The 12,956-nt window shown below is 44.1% G+C and overlaps 2 protein-coding genes across 3 annotated transcripts in view; both read right to left on the minus strand.

Annotated features, from left to right (window-relative positions):
- Positions 1 to 1,285, minus strand: part of Fam171b (family with sequence similarity 171 member B) — a 50,472-nt gene extending 49,187 nt beyond the window's left edge. The window contains exon 1 of the mRNA XM_075984731.1: positions 917 to 1,285. Within this exon, the coding sequence (XP_075840846.1) occupies positions 917 to 1,139 (223 nt within the window). The 5' untranslated portion in view covers positions 1,140 to 1,285. The remainder of the gene's footprint in view (positions 1 to 916) is intronic.
- A 3,314-nt stretch (positions 1,286 to 4,599) lies between these two features.
- Itgav (integrin subunit alpha V) overlaps positions 4,600 to 12,956 on the minus strand; it is a 70,886-nt gene continuing 62,529 nt past the window's right edge. For both annotated transcript variants that reach the window (XM_075984733.1, XM_075984732.1), the window contains exons 26-30: positions 12,709 to 12,807; positions 9,817 to 9,930; positions 9,612 to 9,719; positions 8,333 to 8,455; positions 4,600 to 8,100 (exon numbers count right to left, since the gene is read on the minus strand). In XM_075984733.1, the coding sequence (XP_075840848.1) occupies positions 8,005 to 8,100; positions 8,333 to 8,455; positions 9,612 to 9,719; positions 9,817 to 9,930; positions 12,709 to 12,807 (540 nt within the window). In that variant the 3' untranslated portion in view covers positions 4,600 to 8,004. The remainder of the gene's footprint in view (positions 8,101 to 8,332; positions 8,456 to 9,611; positions 9,720 to 9,816; positions 9,931 to 12,708; positions 12,808 to 12,956) is intronic.

Here is a 12,956-nt window from a genome sequence, read left to right on the forward strand (position 1 = left end):
CAAAGCCCTGGCAGCATCTACAGTGTAGAAGGTAACTAAGTGGGTTGGGGGCTGGGTAAAGGCTAGTTAAACGAATAGCCAAGCTCTTGGCTTACCAGGGAGCTTGAACTGGGGGAGGGGAAGACAGAAAACCGGGGACTGAAATGGTCACTGCACCCACATTTCATCAACCCCTACAGAACGTGTCAAGACACGTTCATTTAAGTTCCACTACAAGGAGATTCCCCTCAGGGGGAGGGGCAGGCTGTGCTACCCAAGCGTCGCTCGCTCCACGCTTACCTATCTGTCTCCCTCCCTTGTCCCTTCCCTCAACTACAAACTCCGGTTTCGTGGCTTTCTTTCATCTTATTGTACCAAATGCATTCTCCCCCTTTTTATTGCGAGCCGCCTTAAACGTGTCCTGGGATAAGAAGAGAAATATAATGAAATCAATCGAGATTTCTTTCTCCAGTTCTAAATTTAAATACAGCAGGCAGGGAGAAACAGCGCAAAAGCTGTGTGGGTGTAATATGGCAAAACTGCTCTGTATCTAGGAGAGGACAGAGAACAGAATGCTAAAGGGATCTGAGAGCGTGTGTGTGTGTGTGTGTGTGTGTGTGTGTGTGTGTGTGTGTATACACAAGAAGAGAAGGAAAATAAAAAACAACATAAAAATAGAAAGATCAGCAGGCACCCACCTTGACCCCCCCTCGCACACCCCCCTTACAGTCCCCGACCCTTCTCAAGCCCACTGCAATGTTCTGCGGGGCTGGGGGGGGGCGCACCGAAGGCCGAACCGTCAACCTGGGAAGACGCGGAGGGATAGAAACCGGCAAGGATAGGCAAAGGGGGAGATGGGAAAGAGCTAAGAATCCCGCAAAGCCGGACGAGCTCGCTTGGCACTGATGCAAAGCAAGGCCGGGCTGCTGGGACCTACCTGGAACCGCCAAAGTCGAAGATGCCCCAGGCACCTCTGGCCTCTCCTCCTCCGCCTCCTCCCGCTGTTTTTGCTGTTGCTGCTGCTGCTGCTGCTGGATGAGGCTGAGGTCGGAGCGGCTGAGTTCGGCTCTGGCGGCCGCGGGGACCAGCCGCGCCTTCAGCAGCACCGCGGCCAGGCCGAGGAGCAGGGCGCAGGGGATGCGCCGGCAGAGCCTCGCCATGGCCGAGAGCCAGCGGGCCACGGAGGCATATTGCGGGGCTGCGCGCGGCGGCGGGCGCCAGGGCTGCGGAACCCGGCCGCGCCCGCTCGCTCGCTCCCCCTCGCGCCGTCTGTGGTGCACAGCCTCGGCGGGAGGAGGAGCGGGTCGGCAGGAGGATGGCGAGCGAGCGGGCTTGGCATCCTCGAGCACGTGACCGCCGGGAGGGGCGAGCGAGGACTGGGTCCCACCCCCCAACCCCGCTGCCGCCACCGGGCAGGCGGCCCGCAAGGTGATGCTGGTGCCCAGGTGTTTAGCTAGGTGGAGACTTAACAGGAGAGCTGGAGGACCTTCGAATCCTTAATCTTTCCCGAGGCAGCAGGAAAACGTGTACAAAGTGGAATATAATTCTTCCCACTTGACCCTGGTGTAGCAAAAAAGGCAACACTCTGGTCACCCTCAGGAAACCATAAGGTTTCATAGGTTCAAAGACCAGGCTTCTTTAACCCAGTGCTCTCTGCTGTGCCGAGGCCTCTTTACAGGATAAACGAATACTCTCCAGACTGTAAATAAACTTTTTTTGTTTAAATGAGAATTTCTTTCATCATCATAAATATTCCTAATTATGCTTTTACCCGTTGTAACTTATACTTTTCGTGTGTTTTGGGGATTTTTTTTGATTGTTTGTTTTTTAATATCTTGCCAGGTATGGCAGCACACGTCTTTAATTTCAGCACTCAGGAGATTTGAGGCTACCCTGTTCAGTCTACCTAGTGAGTTCCAGGACGCCCAGGGCTACGTAGAAAGACCCTATCTAAAACAAAAACAAAACAAACAAACTTCTGACTTAACAAATACTTAATGAGGTGCTCACTGCACATTTAGTCTGGTGCTTGGAATAAGTAAAACAGAATCCCTTCGTTCGACAAGCTTACCACCTGTTAGGGCGAGGCAGTATGGGAACAAAACACAGTCCGTTGTGGTGATGGCAACTGAAGAAGCAAATAAAAGCGTTTTTTGAGCTTACATAGGGTTGAACGAAATTAAATAGTCTGTGGAAGACACTGCGGAAGGTAGGCTGTACAGAATAGGAGTTTACACAGAAATAGGTCATTTAAAAACTGGAGTGTGTGTGTGTGTGTGTGTGTGTGTGTGTGTGTGTGTGTGTGTCAGATGCATAAAAGCACAATGTACTTGAGAAAGTGTAAGAGCAGTTACCAGAAGACTGACCCTTCTCTGCAGTGAAAGACGAGTGGAGAATGCTAAGCTGTTTTAAAATACCTAGCAGACACTTATACGTACTTACAGTGTAGGGCACCGTTGTGGCATATTCACAGATGGCAACTCCAGCAGTCCTCCTACACCACTTGGATGGTACATAAGTAAGCAGAGTTCTCCACTGAAGACCACTCTGAAGGGGGCTGAACAGGAAGGAGAAACCCTCTCAGCCCTGCATTTTTAGCATCCCTGTCGATCGGCATGAAAGAGATTAGAGAGGAAAAGACAGGGAAGAGAGACCGCCACACGTAGGCGTGTTATTATAAAACAGAATCAAATAAACAACAGCAAAAGATGGGAAGCTGGCAAAGATGCACGAGCCTGAAAACGAGAGGAAAGGTAGGGGAAATGGGTGTTTGGGGTTAGACTCAGCTGAGATGGCTAATTGGAGTTGCTGGGGACAGGGTAGGGTGGAGTGTGTCTAACTTGAGGCCTGGATTGTCCGATTGAGATCTTGGGTGGCTGCTGATGGCATTATCAAGATCAGCTGGTTTTACTGAATAGCGCGTAGATCTACAGTGAAGGAGCCCAGCTTTGCAAACTAGAAGGCTTTGTATGTGGAGCGGCTGCAGGAAGTTCTGCATAGGACCTGTCTCTGGCTGAGCATCGCTCTTTACCTTACCTCTAGCTAGCAGTGCCTGTGAGCGGCTTTCTCCCCGCCTGCCCCATTCTTAAGGTTGTCTCTCTCTCAGTGTCTCCAGCGTGGGGGGGGGGGGGGGGGGACAGTTTATACAGTGTAGAAACTTACTGTGATCAAGAATATAAAAACAGCCAGGCAGTGGTGGCACACACCTTTAATCCCAGCACTCGGGAGGCAGAGGTAGGCAGATCTCTGTGAGTTTGAGGTCAACCTGGTCTACAAGAGCTAGTGCCAGGACAGTCTCCAAAGCTACAGAGAAACATTGTCTCGAAAGAAAAAAGAAGCCCAAAATAAACAAAAAAGAATATGAAAGCAAGACCTACATAAATACATATTTCATTTGTCCATCCACACATCGATGGACTCCTAGACTGATTCTATCAGGGCTATTGTGAACAGTCATGAACAATGCCACAATAAACATGGACGATCACGTGCACTGTGTGCTTCGGTGTCCAGAACTGCTATAGCTGGGTGATATGATAGCTCTAACTTTAGCTCATTGTGGAACTTCCATACAGATTTCCACAGTAGCTATAGTTTATATTCTCTCCAGCTGTGCTAGGAGTTCCTTCTTCCCAGGTGTTCCCTAGCTCTTGTTTGTTTGCTTTTTAAGCAATAGCCACTCCGACTAGGTTGGCATTGCATTTTTTGTTTTGTTTTGTTTTTTGACACAGGGTTTCTCTGTAGCATTGGAACCTGTCCTGGAATTTGCTCCATAGACCAGGCTGGCCTTGAACTCACAGAGATCCCCCTGTCTCTGCCTCCCAAGTGCTGGAATTAAAGGTGTGCACTACTACAGCCTGACTATATTTTTTTAAAGAAAAAAAAACCAAAAAATAAAAAACACTTACCTGTAACACAGTACTTGTGAGTAGAAAGAAGTATATTTGGTAGGCACACGGTAGGAGAGGACCAGGAGTCCATGAGCTGATGGAGGGGAAAGAGTACCCAAATGGTCAGGGAGGAGCTGCCAGAGGCAGGTTCAAAATATGGGTCCTTCCCAGTAGTTTTGATTTACAGTTTCCCTGATGGCTACCGAAATTGAACACTTTTCATGTATTTACTGGCTACGTATGCTTTATCTTTTCAAAAACGCCTGAATATTTGATTTACTCATAAATTGGCTGGAGGGTTTGGCTTTATGGAGTTTATGATTTTTCTGAGTTCTTTGCATATGCGAGGTATTAACCCTCTGCTGGCTCTAGAGCAGCAATTGTCATCTCTGTTCTGGAGGAAGCCACTTCACGCTGTTGTTCCCTTTGAAGTGCAGAAAGAAGCCTTTTAATTCCCACGCAATCTCACGTGCACGCTTCTCACAATTACTTCCAGAGCAGCTGACATGCTAAGAAATCGTTTCCTCTCTAAGAATGTGGCTTTAAGTTTCCTTTGCTTTTGGTTTGTGGGTTTCCTGCATTGAGATAATGAATCCTGTTAGAAATCTGAACTTCTAGAGAGAGCTGTGTCACTACCCTGAAGTCACTCGGTCGACACATGATTGCTGCGCTGTGAGATTAAGGAACAGGAGAGGGCAGGAGATGGGAGAATCCACACAGGAGGCCGGCACCGTATGTTCAAGTTTATTGTACAGTCACAAGTTACACGTGGGAAGGAGAGCAGAACATGGTACCTGCTTTTACTAACTCAAACCAAGTCAGCAAATGACAGATTTCAGAACAGATTCATTTTTATGTCTCACCCAATGTGGGTGACCACGAGAGAAGCCCAAGAGAATCACCTTCCACGTTACTTAAAGAGCAAAGTCAATTGATACACGTAGCTTCCGAGTTACCTCAAGATGCTGAAAGGGTTTTAAAGCAGAAAGGGAATAGCTCATTTTCCACCTAAAATGAAATGCAGAATTCGGTTTAGAAGTAAAAAAAAAACCAAACTTCACCTGTGTACCTACAACTACAGCAGAATGGCTCTTTTCTGCTAACCAAAACAAACAAAAAATACTAATAAATCTCTCTTCAGATTAGGCTTACTAAATTAACAATGACTTATATGTTTCGTTACATTGTTATATTGCACTTGAGCACAATGACAGAATTAACGGGAGGTCCAGTACCCTCACAGAAAGCATGACACATCAGGAGTTACAACAAATGCCGGTGTAGACTGCAGATGGCACAGCCACCGTTCACGGTTCAGATGAAGGACCAACCAGTTCAAAGAAACCTTTTAGAAAGCACTAGACTTTAAGCAATTTTATTTGCCTTTTTGGATCCCCAGTACAACTTTGCTCGCCTTTTCCCCTTCCTCATCAAATGAAATGTAAAAGCCACCCATGAGTAAAGCAAGCTGACAGAGAGGCAATGGCCACACAGTCTCCTCTGGGAGGGTCTGCACAACTCTGCCAGTGGGGACGGATGCCGCCTCAGCTCTCCGTTGCCCTATGAGAACCAGCTGTCCTATCTATACTCTGCCTCAGCAGTCCCTCCTTGGGGTTAGGGTCACTATCAAAACCCTCACTGCTGTCTTAAAGGAACAGCAAGCTCTTGTCTGCTATTGGTCAATCTCCTCAGTATGTAAATAATGTCGCATTCATGAGGATTAACATTCAGGTAGAATTAAGACCATAATGTTTTGGCTGTTTCACCTTTTATAGTCATTGAGACACAATCAGAATCACGATGATAGTTAAACGTAGGGGAAGTGACCCTGACATAGATGTTATGCAGCATCAACACTAAAATAATTGTCTCTGTAAGAAACCAGCGTCGCTGTTAATACATGTCCTCCGCATCAACTGAACTAGATTATGAAAGTTTTATACTTGGAAATCAGTTTTAATTCTCAATAAACTACAAATATGAATCTAAAATGATCCTTTGATATTCTGTCGATTATATTCATACGCTGCTATAGAATAAAAAGAATCAACATTTTTTTTTCAGAGTTGACTTTGAAATTACAGTTTCTAACCTCACAGAGATACGAATTTACACCTTTTAAAAGGAAATCCACACTTTTGCAGAAAACTACACATCATGTTAATTTCCCATTACAACTTCTTTCAGTCCTGAACAGAAAGTTACTCCTTGGCAAAGGAGCCATAATAGGAACAACTGTAAAAATCAATATTGATTCTATTGCCAAAGAATGAATTTCATTGATTTTCAGGAATGGCAGCTATTATGAAGGAAGACAGAGCAAAAGTTTTTACAGTCAACTTAGTGGCTGTGTGGTGGTGGTCAACACTTGGCTTTATGATAAAAATATTTCTGAAAAGAATTTAAATTTATTGGCTAAAAAACTTGTGTATATGATTATGATCTTTCAAGCCATTAATAAATTCTATGCCCCAGAAGCTATTACTTTAAAAGTTCAAGCTAAATGTAGGGTTCTGTCCATATCTAACTTGTACAAGCCACCTAAATGTGCCTCATGTTATGAAAATAAATTCTCCATATTAGCTCAGTCATATGCACATGGAAATAACCTGAGATATGGTGAGACAAATTTCATTATTTTCAAAATGTAGAAAAATATTCAATTATTTAAGAGAAATATTGTTCCTTGCCTAATGAGGACAGCAGTTTAAAAAGCTGTTAAAATTCTCAACTTCTAGTGCACAGCTGATGTAACTGCACAAAAATAGCTATAATCGATAGTCATCCCATGGCCTTGAGGAACTGTGAATAAATCAGGGACAATGAAGACCTTGCTAAGGCTGCTGCCCTTATTAAAGCCCCAGAAAACTTACATTAACAAATGTAAGAAAGCTTTAGAAGGTTTTCAGTAACAGGAGCTGCAGTAAAAACACCTTTTTAGCATTTCTTCTGACAGCTGAGGCACGTGGATGCATTGCCTTGCTTAACCTGGAGAAATGCCCTCACTAGAAGCAACCATGCTCGCTGCCTTTGGAATGTGGATTCCAAGCATTTCTCTTGGGGTAAGGGTGGGAGATCCAGGTTCCTATAGGTTATAAAGACGGTCCTGACCCGTTCTCGGTTTTGGAAATAGAAGGAAAATATGAATACAGGAGCAGAATAAATTAACACCAATTGGAAGCTCCAGTCTAATTAAAGAATGCAGTTTTGATGAGCGGTTTCAGCAGAGAGTCACAGAGAGCCTTTCGGCATTTTATACACTGCAAACAGCCAGACAATGAAATGGACGTACCTCAGAAACAACTTCCTGCTCCCAGGGCTTCAATCACCATCATTATTTAGTTAAGATCAAGCTATTGCTTAATGGGCATTTTTAATTATAGAATTTTCAGCATGAAATGGCTTAAAGGATTTGATATAGAATTTAAATTACAAAAAATACAATAAAATACAATGCAGACTAGATATAAATAAAAACCTAAATTTCATACAAAAAATACTGTACCGTTGTTAATACAGGAAGCTGTTGTTTCTCCCCAGTGCTGAGGATTAAACCCAGGGACGTATATATACGGAGCACATGTTTTGAAGTGGCCTAGTGCCCAGGAAAGAATTTTGATGGTATCAGATTTAAAAAAAAAAAAGTCCTACTATGCAAATGATATTGAAATCTAAGTCCGTGCAATCGCTGAGTCTTCAGTAGCTTACGAAATAGTGTAGTGTAATGTGTACTAACGTTCTAAGTACCTGTACAAAGTTATTGGTGCTAAGGTCTAAATATCCTAACTGCCTTAACGTAACATCGAAGAAGAGAGAAACCTCACATAGTAAATTAGAAACAGTAACAGAAGAGGTACCATGTTATGTGATGTGGTAACTCAGGTACTGTCGTATATACGCTGAACAAGGATTATCGCTAAAAGCACAAGTCAGTGTATGTGAAGCCCAGGTAATCTGAGCCTGTTTATCAAGAGAAGCTGACAAACAGTCATTTCAGTTTTGTGGGTAAGCTGAGGCTACTGGGTACCCTCAGCCATACCATCTGGGGATTTTGTTCTTCATGAAAGATATTTAAATCTATCGCCAAAGTGGAAAATTCCATGGATCCAGAAGCGGCGCAGCTTGGGAACCACAATTAGGTTTCGGAGTTTCCTTCGCCGTTCTCATGAGGTTGGAGCTGTTCTCTCTCTTGCTCTTCTTGAGGCGGTCGGACACGTTTAAAAAAGCCCATCTGTCAGTTAAAGAAAAGACAAAGCTCTCACTAGCAGAACGTTAAAAATACAATTGAGCGTTCCTATTAGCAGCTTGAGACTCCAAATACCATCCTGAAACGAGCCCTGCTCATCGGGCGGTGTCACTGTGCGCCCGTTTCTTCTCTTCTTTACTCTTTTCCTTCCTTTTCCCTACTCCCTTCCCCTTTTCTCCTATTCTTTCCCCTTCCCCTCCCAAAGTCCATCACTTACCCTGTACATTACAAAAACCAGAACAGCCAGTAGCAAGAGCCCGGCGAGGACCGCCAAGATGATCACCCACACGGGCACAGGCATGGGCGCCGGCTGAATGCCCCAGGTGATGTTAGTGGTGACCTGTTGGGAAAACACACTGCGCTTTAGAGAACTCTTTGACTTAGTCAGAAAGTCAGTCGCTTTTAATTTTTATTTAGTGGTGTTCACGTCACGCTCCTTTCTCACACAATCATCTAGTGTGCACACATTAGGTGTGCTAACAGTAAGCTGACTTCAGAGTTCACGTGAAATGACCGGTAAATGACCCTCTACAGACCTTGGCAGCTGATCCCATTTTCGGTACTTAAATATCTTCAAAATCCGTTTACTTTATGTACTTAGTTTCAAACCTTATAACTGTCAGGGGAGAAAGGAACCAAAAACATCTCCCAATGAATGTGGTAAACAGTGAAAACCTGTTACAAAGACAAAGCATTCAAGGAAAAAGCCCAGCGCTAGTAATTCTACAGTGGAGTAAAGGAATACCATAGGACAAGAGTACAATCCTGGGATTCCGCAGATAAAGGCACTTGCCCCACAGCTGATGATCTACGTTCAATCCTCAGGCCCCAAATGATGGAGGGGGAAAAAATCAGTTTTGGAAAATTGTCCTCTGGCCTTGACATGAACGCTGTGGCTTGTGCTCCACCTCCATCTCTACCACCTCCACCTCCACCTCCATCACCACCACCTCCACCTCCATCACCACCACCTCCACCACCTCCACCTCCACCACCACCACCTCCACCACCACCACCATAACCTCCATCACCACCACCACCACCTCCACCTTCATCACCACCACCTCCACCACCTCCACCTCCACCACCTCCACCTTCATCACCACCACTTCCACCACCTCCACCTCCACCACCTCCACCTTCATCACCACCACCTCCACCGCCTCCACCATAACCTCCATCACCACCTCTATCTCCACCACCTCCACCTCCATCACCACCACCACCACCACCACCACCACCACCACCACCACCTCTATCACCACCTCCACCACCTCCACCTCCAGCACCACCACCTGCATCACCCCCGCCTCCATCACCTCCACCACCTTCCCACCACCACCTCCACAACAACAAATGTAATTTAAAAAAACAAGACGACGACGAATGAAAGGTTTTCAGATCTAAAATATTAATCCCAGCAAACAACTTGATGACTCTCAGTTACTGCAGTGAAGCTGCATGCACGCATTCACTCTTTGAAACCAATGACTTACGAGTGTGGAGTTGAAGAGATCCTCAATCGGAAGATTCTTGTACGGAAACTCTATGATATTAAATGACGCGGACGACTTCAGGGAGTAAGAGTGGTTCTGGTTCTCCTTCTGAATGGAAACAAAAACGGGATGGTTTCTCAGGTGGCAAGGCCTTTATTATTCCTCTGACAAACAAACAAATCTGCGGGTGCATCCGTCCGCTTACATTCATAAATGTCTCGGTCCACAGCAGGGATTTGATATACAGGATCGCACTCTTCCCTCGATCCAGCCGCCCGACCTGGCAGATGATCTGCAAGCACTTAGCGACTCCACAGCCCTGCAGGGATGAACCACTTTCACTTACAAAGTAAGATCACACTGTCTCTTTTTAACACTGATATTTAACATTTGAACATGAAGCATTCTTACAAGAAGACCAAAGAGGAAGTGTATAGATTCTTTGCCTTTTAGGAACAATGCTTAACAAACAAGACAACAGTTAACCCTGTGCTTTTTGTTAAATTGTTTTTTATTTTATTTTCTATTTATTTTGAAACAGGGTCTCATTATATAGCCCAGGTTGTCCTGGAACTCACTGTGTTGACTAGACTGCCCTGGAACTCACTGTGTAGACTAGACTGCCCTGGAACTCACTGTGTTGACGACTAGACTGCCCTGGAACTCACTGTGTAGACTAGACTGCCCTGGAACTAGCAGAGATCCGCCTGCTACTGCCTCCCCAGTGTTGAGATTAAAGGCGTGTGCCATCACACACAGCAAAATCAGTGTTTTTTTTAATGTAAATTATTCTAGAAACATAAAATATATAATATTGAAAATTTCATTTTTATAACAACTCAACAATCTTTAGGGGACCCCTCAACATTTTTTAAGACACAAACGTCATCAATTTTAAGGCATAAACATCAGATCACAGTAAGTGCAGAAAAGAAAGGATCAGTGAACAGTAATTGTTCTTCTGCATGAGACTCGCAGAGAGACAATCACATGCTGATGAATAGTTAGCCAACACAGAAGGGACTCAATAGTATGTTTGTGGACTTTTTTCATTTTGCTTTTCTTTGGTGTTTTTCTGTCTTATTGGTCTTTTGGTTTTGTTTTTTGTTTTCCCCCCTCTGTTTCTGTGGGACTTTTTTGTGTTTTTTTTTCTTTCTTGTTGTTTCTTACAGAGAAATAGAAAAAGAACATAAAATTAGCTGAGTAGGAAGGTGGGGGAGTATCTGGGAGGAACTCATCAAAATCTATCAAATGAAAAATGTTTCAATATAAAAAGTAAATACTATATTTTTTAAAGCAAAATGGGGACGAGAGAAACAGTGTGGGAGACTAGGTGCAAACAGACAGACAGCAAGGTCCTGATGGAGGCTGCTTGTTAGTTCCTAACTGCCCAGACTTGAATAATCACACAGAAAATGTATTAATTAAATCACTGCTTGGCCTATTAGCTCTAGCTTCTTATTGGCTAGCTCTTACACCTTAAATTAACCATTTCTATTAATCTGTGTATCGCCACATGGCTGTGCCTTACCAGCAAGGTCTGGGCACATCTGTCTCCTGCTGGCGGCTGCCTGGTGTCTCACTGACCTCACCTTCTTTCTCCCAGCATTCAGTTTAGTGTTCCCACCTAGCTCTACTATGCTCTATTATAGGCCAAAGCAGCTTCTTTATTCATTAACCAATAAAAGCAACCCATATACAGAAGGACTTCCCACATCAGCAAGGGCCCTGAATGTGTGGTTTACAGGCTATTATGTTATAAAGCTGATTACATTACAAGCTCTGATTAATTTTCCTTTTTATGAATATTTTATTTTTAATTGTGTGCATCTGTGTGGGGATAAGCAAACATGAATGCAAACATGGTGTTCTTTGAAACCATAGGTGTTGTCTCCCTCTGGAGCTGTGGTCATAGTTATGAGCTGCCTATTGTGGGTGCTGAGAACCTAATTCGGGTCCTCTGGAGAAGCAGCCAGAGCTCTTAACCACTGAGATATCTCTCTAGTCACCTATGATATTCCTGAGTCAGCTGAGAAGGTCCTGGAGTGAAAGAACCCCAATAGATTCAGTAGTAAATAAATTCTAGGGGAGATAAGGGCAGAAAATCAGAAGCCAAGGTTAGTAAAACTCAAAGAAGATGGTCCAAGTCACACCGTGAAGGAGTGGAGCTGGTGGAAACAAGTTAGAACTGGAAGCAGAGAAGTCGCTCCCAGAAGCTGTCCTCTGACCTCTGCAGGCATACCATGGCATGTATGTACCACAAATACACAAACACACACAAATGAAAATCTAATACACAAACATAAGTTTTTAAAAAGTAGTGACTGTAAGGCATGGTGGTGCGTGCCTTTAAACCCTGCACTTGGGAGACAGAGGCAGGTGGATCTCTGTGAGTTTGATGACAGTTTGGTCTATATGGCAAGTTTCAGGAAAACCAGGGCTGCATTGAGAGACCCTGTATCAAAAAAACAGACAAATTATAAAAGAAAATGTTACTGTGAGGTGATGGTAGTGGTGGCACACCCCTTTTATCCCAGCACTTGAGGGCAAAAGTAGGTGGATCTCTGTGAGTTCAAGACCAGCCTGGTTTACAGAGTGAGTTCCAGGACAACCGGGGTTACACAGAGAAACCCTGTCTTGAAAAACCAAAATAATAATAATAATAACAACAATAACAACAACTAGTAGTAGTGTTGGCTTCAGATCTACTTTTTTTAAAAAATTAAATTAAATTAAAAAGACTAAACAACTCATTTTTTTCAAACAGTACAGGAAATCATTGAACTAATTATTCCCTTCATACGTTCTCATCACTTGGTCTCCTGGTTTCTCCTGCAACGTGCCATTGAAGTATCAAAGAAAAAGATGAGATCAGAAAAGTTCAGGTAACAGAGCACAGTCAAGGAAGTCAGTTAGAATACAAATGCTTTTATTAAACAATCTATTAAATGGGTCGGTTGAGAATTGCCCCCAGCGTGACCAGGGTCAAGAGCGAGAACTGAAGCGTGATCTTTTAGGCACTGCGCTATGATGTCGTCTGTCCTGAAATCGTGTATTTTTAGATGCTTACCCTTTGCGTACTTGGGATGGCACTTACCAAAGTGTGAACATCTCCCTCCCGGAGGGCGAGATCCCGCTTGGTGATGAGATGATTCCGTTCTCCTTGTCCGGTGGTTGTGTCATTCTTTTCGGGTGTCTGCAGAGATGAGACATGGATTGTAAGACGGTGGTTAAACAATAACGGGAAAACATTTCACAGCGACATTTGGACATTAATGCTTAGACATGGTTAGCATACAGTCTGTGCAAATGTGATCCGAGAGAAAATTTACCTCTTAATAGTCA

This window comes from Microtus pennsylvanicus, chromosome 9, assembly GCF_037038515.1.
Source record: "Microtus pennsylvanicus isolate mMicPen1 chromosome 9, mMicPen1.hap1, whole genome shotgun sequence".
NCBI lineage: Eukaryota > Metazoa > Chordata > Mammalia > Rodentia > Cricetidae > Microtus > Microtus pennsylvanicus.